Consider the following 12,944-nt stretch of genomic DNA (forward strand, 5'->3'; position numbering starts at 1 on the left):
ACTCACCAAGTGGTGGCAAGAGAATGTACACACAAAAAGATTTAACTTTTACAAGCTTTTGGAGCCAGTGGCTCCTAGTTATGAAAGAAGAGTTGAAGGGGAAGGAAGAGCGGTGAAGGAAGAGGACCATAGAGGTTTAGGGAAATGGGTACAGTTCAGAAAAGTCACCCAGAACCCTGGGTCAGGAGAGACTTACCGGATGGGATGAGATTTTTCTGAACTGTGCCCCTTTCCCAAAAACTCTCTTTTCCTATTCCATCACCTTTCTTCTGCCAAAGGAAGGAGCCACTGGCTCTGAAAGCTTGTAAAAGTTAAACCATTTTGTCAGTGTTCTCATGCCGCCACTTTGTGAGTACATTTTTTAATCTATTCATTTACATTATATTGTTGATAATTGATAGTTTTCATTGTTATAGATGATAACTAAGTTTGTTGCAGTACAGTACAGTACGGAAATTCCACCTAAACTAAGTAAACATGTCCTGCTTAGCTATATTTGTTATTAGTAACTTCAAAATACATCTTGCCCTCTCTGAAAGAATCTCATTTGCTATGAAAATATTCTGGCAGTAGTTTTCAAGGATGAAATTTTGTTTGTAAATTTAAAATCCCAATGTAACCAGTACTGATAATGTGAAGTATATGCTATAGCCCTTGTGTATCACCTCAGGACTATAACAAACATCTCTTCATAGGTTTGTAGTACCCATTTATTATGCACTAGTTTTCCATATATCTAAAAACACAGATGATGTGACTTACCGAACGAAAGTGCTGGCAGGTCGATAGACACACAAACAAACACAAACATACACATGAAATTCAAGCTTTCGCAACAAACTGTTGCCTCATCAGGAAAGAGGGAAAGAGAGGGAAAGACAAAGGGATGTGGGTTTTAAGGTAGAGGGTAAGAAGTCATTCCAATCCCGGGAGCGGAAAGACTTACCTTAGGGGGAAAAAAGGCCTTCCCTCTTTCCTGATGAGGCAACAGTTTGTTGCGAAAGCTTGAATTTCATGTGTATGTTTGTGTTTGTTTGTGTGTCTATCGACCTGCCAGCACTTTCGTTCAGTAAGTCACATCATCTGTGTTTTTAGATATATTTTTCCCACGTGGAATGTTTCCCTCTATTATATTCATATCGCACTATTTTTCCAGTTGCACGTGATGTTATGCATATAGTTTTTCACTGTCTCTTTACATTAAATATTTGTCTCCTTCCCAGTATGTTTCAAAGCATGCTCTTGCCTGTGAACAGGAACAATATGACAGCAGTACTGACTGCTCTGCCGACACAAGAAGACCAGGACAGTGCAGTGGGACCAAGCGAAAGAGGTGTTGCTGATGATACTTCCAGTATTGGCAGTGCAGGCAGTCTCAGACGAAATAATGGCCTGCCTTGGGATGAAGATGACCTCAGTTCAGGTGAATACATTACAATATTCATTATCATCAAATAATAACATGCACTTATACTTCATTCATGAAAAAAATAAAATAATTTGTGGCTTAACATTTACCACTGGAAAGAATAGTTAATTTCGTGTGGAACATTTTACAGTGAGACTCGTAGCTATTTGAATGGCTAATACTTAAGAGATTTGGCTTCTTAATAGTAGTCATTTCCAAACAACTAGGGGGTGATTTAAACCAGCTGCTACTAGTCCTAAAGACGTCATTTCACAGAGGAGTACAGACCTCATAGATAGAGCAGATTTCAGTGGAGTGTGCATATCAACTAATTTCAAAAAAACACTCAAGTTGGATGAGATTAATATCAAGTATGAAACAAAGTAATCTGGCTGAAGATAACCATATTGTCACTTTCTTTATTGGCCTCTTACGATGACAGTGAATAAGTTGTGAAAAAGTTGAGAAAATTATATTAAAATTCTGTTAGCACGTTTGACTAATAGCAGGTTTCTGTCCCTGACAAAATAATATTTACATCAGAGATGGCATCTACATTTAAATATATATGCACTGGTCAACTGGAATATTGTTGCTACCCACTTAATAGAATGTTTATTTACTTTTAGCATGTACAACATTTTGAATATAATGTAGCATGGAGTTTTAAAATTTCTTGCTAAGTTCTCAGATGTAGATGGCACCAGATGTCAGCACACAGGCCACACAGTTCCTGTAGATTAGGATGGCATGATTTGTGAACTTTTAACTGGTACTTAGAGATGTCCCAAACACGTTTTTAGTGTTCATTTGGAATGAATTTGCAGGCCAAGACATCAACTGTAGTTCCTCATCATGTTCCTCGAACAATTACAGTAGGCTTCTGGCTATACGGTACAATTGTTCAACTGGAAGACAGCATATACTTTTGGGAAAACACAAACCTGAAAGAGTGCATACCATTTGCAACAGTTTTTCAGGAGAACTTGTGTTACACTTGGAAAGAGGTACAGGCAGAAGTTAAGCTGTAAGGTTAGGTCATGAGTCGTGCTTGAATAGCTCAGTTGCTAGAGCATTTGCCCAATCCTGCACACTGTTTTAATATACCGGAAGTTTTGTATCAGCACACACTCCACTGCAGAGTGAAAATTCACTCAGCAATTTTGACATACTCCTCAGCTTCTATGTTGCCTTCTGTAAGAACCGCACTTCCAAGTACCCCCTTAAAAAGCCTGCCCGGCTAACCGCACGGTCTAATGCACTGCTTACCAAGTGGTAAGGCGTGCCGGTCCCTGGTACAAATCCGCCCCACAGATTAGTGTCGGGGTCCGGTGTGCCAGCCAGCTGTGGATGGTTTTTAAGGCGGTTTTCCATCTGCCTCAGCAAGTGCGGGCTGGTTGCCCTTATTCCACCTCAGTTACACTATGTAGGTGACTGCTGCTTAAACACTGTCTCCACATACGTGTACACCATAATTACCTTACCACACAAACATTTGGGGTTACACTAGTTTGGTATGAGACATTCGGGTGGGTGGACTGCTGTGGCCTGTTGTGAATCACTGGACACTACGGCAGGATGAAGCTTCTCTGCAATTCCTAGCTTCCCGGTTCGATACACAATACAACCCCCTGCTAATAACGCTGCTGCCAGCGAATGTATTGCCCAGAATGCAGGTGATGAGCTGGCAATCTCCAGTAAAATGATGTTTCATTGCATATTAAATGATGTAACAAAGCAGGGACATGGTTCAGCATATCAGACAACTCATCTTTGTTGTTTTAGGATCCAGTCACAATGTTCCATTACCACTATGATCATAATATGTAATATCAGTGGGTCAAAAACTGAACAAAGACTACATTAACTAATTCTTCTGTTGCTTCTCAGCGGAACAACTTCATAATTATAATTTAAAAGCACAATATTGTGTGTGTTCTACAGTAGGTATTGAGTGAGGGACACAGTTCCAGGCACTGTCCCATGCCCTCCATTTAGCTAACAAAGGCCAAAAAAGTAAACAATTGGAAGCCCTGAAAATCAGCAGGCATCTGCCATACAGTCCTGATTTAATATTAAATTACCAAACACAGCTGAATACTTCACCTTTTCTAAATTTCACTTACTTCTCTCAGTTTTCCAATGTATCCACGATCTCTGTTCCTTTCTTTTCCTCCATTTTTCCATGTATTTATTTCCTTTATTGTGATTACTTATGTACTGCATTTATTCTATTGTTTTATAATATATACATCTTCACTACTTTAAGAGAAATTCTTCCACCTTACTTATATAATGCCACTTTGAACTAGTTCAGTGCTCTAGTCTTGTATTCAAATTATTTCATCATGATTGTTTATTTAATTTAATTTAAATTGTTATACAGGCACTGTCTTTTTCTTCCTTCTTGAGGTTTAACATTAATCTTTCTCTGATTTGTTCCCTTTATATTAATTTATTGTTTAACATTTTTAATTACGTTACCACTACACTGTCAAAGATGACATTTATTATATGGTTGTATCTCACTCTCAAAGTATAACATCTTCTTCAGTGCTTTTTTATGAATATGGTAGCACCCTACATGGTGATAGTCAGTTTAAGTCTGACAGTGGCCATGCAAGCTGAAAACCCATTAACAAAATAAATTAATACTGTAGAACATACAGAAAATGGACTGCTTGTCTGCTGCTGAGCCCTAAAATGCAGCAGTGTGCTCTGTCTCCCCCAGAATTGTATTCCACACCCCATTGGAAGTCTGATTACTGCCTATTCTGTCTCAAAGGCAAACAAGTACTTTATGTCTATTTCCTTCAATGAGACATGGATACTTTACTTCCTTTTCCCCCTTCATCACTACTTATTAGCAGTTTCACCATTTCTTTAAGTGCATTAAATTCTAATAATGGCAGCATCCCCCACTGTCACACCTATAGTGAAATGAGTGACTCCACTGTACCCCATGCATCAGTTACCTGTTTTGCACCAAACTACATTCATTACCAGAACAGGGGTGGTCTCTCTCTCTCTCTCTCTCTCTCTCTCTCTCTCTCTCTCTCTCTCTCACTCGCTCGCTCACACACACACACACACACACACACACACACACACACACACACACACACACACACACACACACACACAGGACTTGTAGACATCATGGTAATAAATCCTCTATATTGCAGGAAAAGTGTCAAATTGTCCAACAATTATTACTAGGAGTCAGTACTTGTAGACTTGATGGTACTACATCATCTGTAACAAGTTTCTTGTGGTGACCATTTTTTGCAGCAGCTGTATATAAATTGTAGCAGTTCAAAAGAAAAATGACTTTTGCATGTTGCATATTAAGTCTTTTTTATTTATTTAACTTATGCATGCTGTCCTGAAATATTATACAATTTTTTTTCATTTGCACATATAGGTTATCATTTGCACATATAGGTTATAGATTTAAAACTGTTCATTTAAGATTCATAATGAAATGGAACAGTACTTACAGAGTGCAATGCTTGCCACATGAGAGAATTGACATACAAATAATGAATTACATGTGGTTCTACAAGTATTTTTCCATTTCATTATAAAACTTCAATGTTTTAAAATTATAGCCTGTATGTGTAAATAAATGTATATGTGCTGAAGATGCCTTGTACCTAAGGTGAAACGAATCTGGGTGCACAAGTTAATTTAAAAAAACTTAATGTGCAGCATGCAATAGGCATTTTTCTTTTGAACTACTACAATTTAAATCCTCTTCATTGCAGGAAGATTGTCATATTATCCAACTGTTTATGACCATTTGCACAAACAATACTGTCTGTCACTCATTTTCCTAGAGAGAGACTGTTAACAGCCAGAGAAGTCCTTGCATTCACAGTGAATGAAAAAAAGTTTCTTCTCATCGTTACATGTAAACACATTTTATTGGTTTCTCTGCCTGTATATTTAAACTATAAATAAATAAAATCATTATAAGTCACTAAACTTCCATTATGACACATTTCAGAGCTTTGCTCTATTGTCAAATGACATTTCTTGTTTTTAGCTTAACAGTATTCTGAAATCTCTAGAAATGTTTTAAAATTATCACTTTGATAGCAAATGCATTTAGGTAGACTAGTAAAATGAAATACTTTAGGAAATAATGTAGCATACTTATAGTCCTGTGCACCTGTATTGTGTATTTGTTTTGAGAGCTTTATATTTGAGTTTACACACTAACCATTAACAAACTTTCCTGAAGATGTTACAGAATTTAGGGCTTCTGGCTTAAAGAGGTGTTATTAGTCCCTTGTGTCTTCAGGTGCACAGAGACTATTATTTGTTATTTTAACAACTGGTTGTATTGTGTTTATTTATTTATAAATGAACTAATCTGTCACTGCACAGATGTAGGTTGTATGCTTCTGTATTGTGCCTGATTATATTTTGTGGCAATTTTATAATTTAAAACTTTTTTTACTGTGTTATTAATGAAAGTGTAATATTCAGTTAATTATATGATTCTTATTAATGAAATCAAGCAAATTATTCTAGATATTTCAGAATGAAAGGATTCTTTGTACAGTGACATTATATGCTGTTTTCTTTAAAATAATAATGTGCATTTTTTTCAGATGAAGATGATGAAGCAACAGACTCACGATGGACATCTTTGCACCTATTTCTAGTATCAGCAGGCTTGGCTGAGTATACTAGCCTGTTTGTTGAGGAGAAGATAGACCTAGAAGCTTTAATGTTATTGGATGCAAATGACTTTGAAAAACTAGGTCTTAAAATGGGTCCCATAAAGAAACTGACAAAAGCCATACAGAAACGAAGAGAGGCATTAGAAAGCCCAGGAGAAGTGTCTGATAGCAAATTTTAAATAAGTGTCCAAACAGAGAAAATTATATCACTACTATATACTTCACCAGGGAGAGTACACAAAAATGAATATATTTTTTACGCATTTCACATCAAACAGTTATGTTTAACACAGTATCATTTCAGTGTCATGTAAGCAGTGTGTGATATTCTTAAATTATGACCTCTTATCTGAAAATATATGAAGAAATACAAATAAGCTAAATGTACAAATTTAACTTTATGTATATAAAGACTGGAGATCAGAGTCAAATAGGTGGTTTTTCAGTTCAAACAAATGCCACCAGCTAATGTTAGAAAAGAAGCAGCAATACTGTCAGTTTATCTCAGTATTCTTTTAAATAAAAATATATGTATATAAAATAAGCTAATTTCAAAAGGCATTTGTTAGCCTAATATTTTGATATGGCTGTAAACCCAAATATTTGTGAAAATAAATGCTAATTTATAAGTCCATCAATGGTATTGTTTACACACTCTTGTTGTTGTTGTGGTCTTCAGTCCTGAGACTGGTTTGATGCAGCTCTCCATGCTACTCTATCCTGTGCAAGCTTCTTCATCTCCCAGTACCTACTGCAACCTACATCCTTCTGAATCTGCTTAGTGTATTGATCTCTTGGTCTCCCTCTACTATTTTTACCCTCCACGCTGCCCTCCAATGCTAAATTTGTGATCCCTTGATGTCTCAAAACATGTCCTACCAACCGATCCCTTCTTCTACTCAAGTTGTGCCACAAACTTCTCTTCTCCCCAATCCTATTCAATACCTCCTCATTAGTTACGTGATCTACCCACCTTATCTTCAGCATTCTTCTGTAGCACCACATTTCGAAAGCTTCTATTCTCTTCTTGTCCAAACTGGTTATCGTCCATGTTTCACTTCCATACATGGCTACACTCCATACAAATACTTTCAAAAACGACTTCCTGACACTTAAATCTATACTCGATGTTAACAAATTTCTCTTCTTCAGAAACGATTTCCTTGCCATTGCCAGTCTACATTTTATATCCTCTCTACATCGACCATCATCAGTTATTTTACTCCCTAAATAGCAAAACTCCTTTACTACTTTAAGTGTCTCATTTCCTAATCTAATCCCCTCAGCATCACCCGATTTAATTTGACTACATTCCATTATCCTCGTTTTGCTTTTGTTGATGTTCATCTTATATCCTCCTTTCAAGACACTGTCCATTCCGTTCAACTGCTCTTCCAAGTCCTTTGCTGTCTCTGACAGAATTACAATGTCATCGGCGAACCTCAAAGTTTTTACTTCTTCTCCATGAATTTTAATACCTACTCCAAATTTTTCTTTTGTTTCCTTTACTGCTTGCTCAATATACAGATTGAATAATATCGGGGAGAGGCTACAACCCTGTCTCACTCCTTTCCCAACCACTGCTTCCCTTTCATGCCCCTCGACTCTTATAACTGCCATCTGGTTTCTGTACAAATTGTAAATAGCCTTTCGCTCCCTGTATTTGACCCCTGCCACCTTCAGAATTTGAAAGAGAGTATTCCAGTTAATGTTGTCAAAAGCTTTCTCTAAGTCTACAAATGCTAGAAATGTAGGTTTGCCTTTTCTTAATCTTTCTTCTAATATAAGTCGTAAGGTTAGTATTGCCTCATATGTTCCAACATTTCTACGGAATCCAAACTGATCTTCCCCGAGGTCCGCTTCTACTAGTTTTTCCATTCGTCTGTAAAGAATTCGCATTAGTATTTTGCAGCTGTGACTTATTAAACTGATAGTTCGGTAATTTTCACATCTGTCAACACCTGCTTTCTTTGGGATTGGAATTATTATATTCTTCTTGAAGTCTGTGGGTATTTCGCCTGTCTCATACATCTTGCTCACCAGATGGTAGAGTTTTGTCATGACTGGCTCTCCCAAGGCCATCAGTAGTTCTAATGGAATGTTGCCTACTCCCGGGGCCTTGTTTCGACTCAGGTCTTTCAGTGCTCTGTCAAACTCTTCACGCAGTATTGTATCTCCCATTTCATCTTCATCTACATCCTCTTCCATTTCCATAATATTGTCCTCAAGTACATCGCCCTTGTATAAACCCTCTATATACTCCTTCCACCTTTCTGCCTTCCCTACTTTGCTTAGAAATGGGTTGCCATCTGAGCTCTTGATATTCATACAAGTGGTTCTCTTCTCTCCAAAGGTCTCTTTAATTGTCCTGTAGGCAGTATCTATCTTACCCCTAGTGAAATAAGCCTCTACATCCTTACATTTGTCCTCTACCCATCCCTGCTTAGCCATTTTGCACTTCCTGTCAATATCATTTTTGAGACGTTTGTATTCCTTTTTGCCTGCTTCATTTACTGCATTTTTATATTTTCTCCTTTCATCAATTAAATTCAATATTTCTTCTGTTACCCAAGGATTTCTATTAGCCCTCGTCTTTTTTACCTACTTGATCCTCTGCTGCCTTCACTACTTCATCCCTCAGAGCTACCCATTCTTCTTCTACTGTATTTCTTTCCCCCATTCCTGTCAATTGTTCCCTTATGCTCTCCCTGAAACTCTCTACAACCTCTGGTTCTTTCAGTTTATCCAGGTCCCATCTCCTTAAATTCTCACCTTTTTGCAGTTTCTTCAGTTTCAATCTGCAGTTCATAACCAATATATTGTGGTCATAATCCACATCTGCCCCTGGAAATGTCTTACAATTTAAAACCTGGTTCCTAAATCTCTGTCTTACCATTATATAATCTATCTGATACCTTTTAGTATCTCCAGGACTCTTCCAGGTATACAACCTTCTTTTATGATTCTTGAACCAAGTGTTAGCTATGATTAAGCTATGCTCTGTGCAAAATTCTACAAGGCAGCTTCCTCTTTCATTTCTTCCCCCCAATCCATATTCACCTACTATGTTTCCTTCTCTCCCTTTTCCTACACTCGAATTCCAGTCACCCATGACTATTAAATTTTCGTCTCCCTTCACAATCTGAATAATTTCTTTTATTTCATCATACATTTCTTCAATTTCTTCGTCATCTGCAGAGCTAGTTGGCATATAACCTTGTACTACTGTAGTAGGCATGGGCTTTGTGTCTATCTTGGCCACAATAATGCATTCACTATGCTGTTTGTAGTAGCTAACCCGCACTCCTATTTTTTTATTCATTATTAAACCTACTCCTGCATTACCCCTATTTGATTTTGTATTTATAACCCTGTAATCACCTGACCAAAAGTCTTGTTCCTCCTGCCACCAAACGTCACTAATTCCCACTATATCTAACTTTAACCTATCCATTTCCCTTTTTAAATTTTCTAACCTACCTGCCCGATTAAGGGATCTGACATTCCACACTCCTATCCGTAGAACTCCAGTTTTCTTTCTCCTGATAACGAAATCCTCTTGAGTAGTCCCCGCCCGGAGATCCGAATGGGGGACTATTTTACCTCCGGAATATTTTACCCAAGAGGACGCCATCATCATTTAATCATACAGTAAAGCTGCATGCCCTCGGGAAAAATTACGGCTGTAGTTTCCCGTTGCTTTCAGCCGTTCGCAGTACCAGCACAGCAAGGCCGCTTTGGTTAATGTTACAAGGCCAGATCAGTCAATCATCCATACTGTTGCCCCTGCAACTACTGAAAAGGCTGCTGCCCCTCTTCAGGAACCACATGTTTGTCTGGCCTCTCAACAGATACCCCTCCGTTGTGGTTGCACCTACGGTACGGCCATCTGTATCGCTGAGGCACGCAAGCCTCCCCACCAATGGCAAGGTCCATGGTTCAACCACAATTTTCTTTAATTTAGAAGCATATAGATTTCAGAGGGTACCAAATCAATAGTTTATCAATAAAAATAATTGCACATAAAAAACCTACTCACTAAGTGGCAGCAGGAGAAAACACACGTATTGGTTTAGGAAACGTGCAAGCTTTCTGAGCCACAGTCCTTCTTCTGGTAGAAGGGTTAAAGCGGAAGGAAGAGGGATGAAGGAAAGGTCTAGTAAGATTTAGGAAATGGGGAGAGTTACTGAAAAGTCGCCTAGAATACCAGGTCAGGGGAGACTTACCAAATGGAATGAGAGGATGAGACTGATTATTGGTGACTGCACCAGATGAGTGCTTAAAGGTAGAAGACATGGTAACAAGCAAGATGGAGATTACTGAAAAAATATCGTGTAGGAGATAATAAAAGCAGAAAGCTAATGGCATTATATATGGTAGGCAGGTGCGAGGTGGGGGGTTGAGGAAAAATAGATACCTCATAAAATAAAATATACTGCTCAAAAGAATTAAGGAAACATGGCTTTGGGCATCTGCTATACTCCACTGAGCAATAATTTGGGACTGGGTATGTTACCAAGCTATACCTTTATCTTTTAAACTGGTTGTTGTAACAGTATGCCCTTATGAAATGGGAAAATCTTACTCTTTCATAAATTAAGTAAAGAGAGAGAGAGAGAGAGAGAGAGAGAGAGAGAGAGAGAGAGAGAGAGAGAGAGAGAAAACATCACATCCTTGATTGCTTACATAAGCATTTATCACTGTCTGAAACCTACGTGGCATGCTCCGTAGTTCCCATTCTTCTGTGAGAGCCCTTGAGAGTTGTTGGAGAGTCTGTGGTGGAACAGCACGACCATAACCACATCTGTCGAGCATGTCCCATGTACGCACGATGTGGTTTATGTTGAGACTCACTGCCGGCCTTTCCATTACTGCAATATCCAGCTTTTGTAAGGCATCCCTGCTGACACCTGCCACATAGGGCCTGGCATTAGAGGAAATTCAGGGCTATCACCGTATGCAGTAGCCACCACATAGTCCAACAGGATCTGTTCAGTGGACTGCCTGGCAATAAGGCAACTGTGAACAACAACAAGAGCTATACAGCCTCCCCAAAACGTCACAGAACCTTGGAAATCTGTCAATTTCCTGGACAACATTTAGCAGATAATACTCATCACAGGCTTCAGCACACAAACACAGCCATCACCTCATGTCAGAGGATATCTGGACTCATCTGTGATTAACATGTTTTGCCATTGACAAAGTTTCCAATTGACATGGGAATGGCAGAACTGAAGGTGTGCTGCAAGATACTGGTGTGTAAAGCATGTCACTTGAATGGTATGTCTAGGTCTTGAAGTCCTTTCTTGTAACCTGTTCAATACAGTTCGATTGTACACAGCAGCTCCAGTGGCCCTTCTCAGATCATCTTACAGTGCTCTTGCGGTGTCTGTATGAAAACGCAACACAGAGATGGCCAGATATCGGTCTCCAAGGACGGCTGCAACGTTTGGCGATCTTGTCCAAGTCACCTTGTATATTGACCCGTCTCCCTGTAGTGTGTCCACAACCTATAGATACACATGGAGAGGCAATGGCATCTGCAGCAACACGACTGAACATTGTCCTTTTTTTATCTAACAGACCACCCTTGCAACTTCCACTGGATTATGATGTTGCATTGCATGTGCTTGGTTGAACACAACATCCACAAATGGCAACTGTCATCTGTGAGCCTCACTAGGAAATATTAGGACACTGGTAGTCGCTTTCTTCTGTGATGCATAACACAGCCAACAGATAGTAAATGCTTTTAATTGTTGCCTCCATTCAAAGTGAAGAACTCAAGCCATGCAATAAGACCACAAGTATTGACCTGTATCAAAACAGATTTAATACAGTGGATGTTGACAGAAGTTTCCCCTAATTCTTTTGAACAGTGTGCATGAAGACTAAATGCGGATATGGAGGGGCATGTGGCCAGCACGCTACCCTCCCAGCCATTGTCAGTTTTTGTGACCAGAGCTGCTACTTAACAGGCAAGTATCTCCTCAAACTGAGTGCATCCCGCTTGCCAACACCACTCGACAGACCCGAACAGTCACCCATCCAAGTGCTTGCATGCCTCACAGCACTTAACTTTGGTGACCTTAATGGATCCATCGTTACCATTGTGGCAATCCCGTTGACATAGTTGCTGAAAAGAAATCTGAGATCAAAAAACTATCAGAAATTAAGGTCTGGGGGCTGGTGAGATCCAAGGACATGTTGTAAAGTCTGTTCCCACCTGCTGTATATAAATTATCCAGTTAATACATACTTTCAAACAAATAAAACAGTGAAACTTCCTGGCAGATTAAAACTGTGTGCCCGACCGAGACTCGAACTCGGGACCTTTGCCTTTTTCATATCAGCGCACACTTCGCTGCAGAGTGAAAATCTCATTCTGGAAACATCCCCCAGGCTGTGGCTAAGCCATGTCTCCGCAATATCCTTTCTTTCGGGAGTGCTAGTTCTGCAAGGTTCGCAGGAGAGCTTCTGTAAAGTTTGGAAGGTAGGAGACGAGGTACTGGTAGAAGTAAGGCTGTGAGTACCGGGCGTGAGTCGTGCTTCGGTAGCTCAGTTGGTAGAGCACTTGCCCGTGAAAGGCAAAGGTCCCGAGTTCGAGTCTCGGTCGGGCACACAGTTTCAATCTGCCAGGAAGTTTCAGATCAGCGCACACTCCGCTGCAGAGTGAAAATCTCATTCTGGAAATAAAACAGTGTTTGATATAAGACAATATGAAAAAGGAGCCTCTTATTCGTGATTAATATTTCATTGTCTTTCTACCTCTTCCCGTAGATGCTCATGACTAGCACAAGAACATTCAACCAATTTCACTGTTTTTGAGATACTCGTTCACA

At 39.2% G+C, this 12,944-nt stretch overlaps 1 protein-coding gene and 1 non-coding gene across 2 annotated transcripts in view; both read left to right on the forward strand.

The window, feature by feature from the left end:
* LOC124595234 (ankyrin repeat and SAM domain-containing protein 4B) overlaps window positions 1–6,731 on the forward strand; it is a 290,543-nt gene extending 283,812 nt beyond the window's left edge. The window contains exons 8-9 of the mRNA XM_047133892.1: window positions 1,257–1,423; window positions 6,028–6,731. Coding sequence (XP_046989848.1) covers window positions 1,257–1,423; window positions 6,028–6,278 — 418 coding nt within the window. The 3' untranslated portion in view covers window positions 6,279–6,731. The remainder of the gene's footprint in view (window positions 1–1,256; window positions 1,424–6,027) is intronic.
* Window positions 6,732–12,648: 5,917 nt separating this feature from the next.
* On the forward strand, window positions 12,649–12,723 carry Trnas-uga. The gene has a single exon. It is a non-coding gene; the product is annotated as a tRNA-Ser (tRNA).
* The last annotated feature ends 221 nt before the right edge of the window (window positions 12,724–12,944 follow it).

This window comes from Schistocerca americana, chromosome 2, assembly GCF_021461395.2.
Source record: "Schistocerca americana isolate TAMUIC-IGC-003095 chromosome 2, iqSchAmer2.1, whole genome shotgun sequence".
NCBI classification, from domain to species: domain Eukaryota; kingdom Metazoa; phylum Arthropoda; class Insecta; order Orthoptera; family Acrididae; genus Schistocerca; species Schistocerca americana.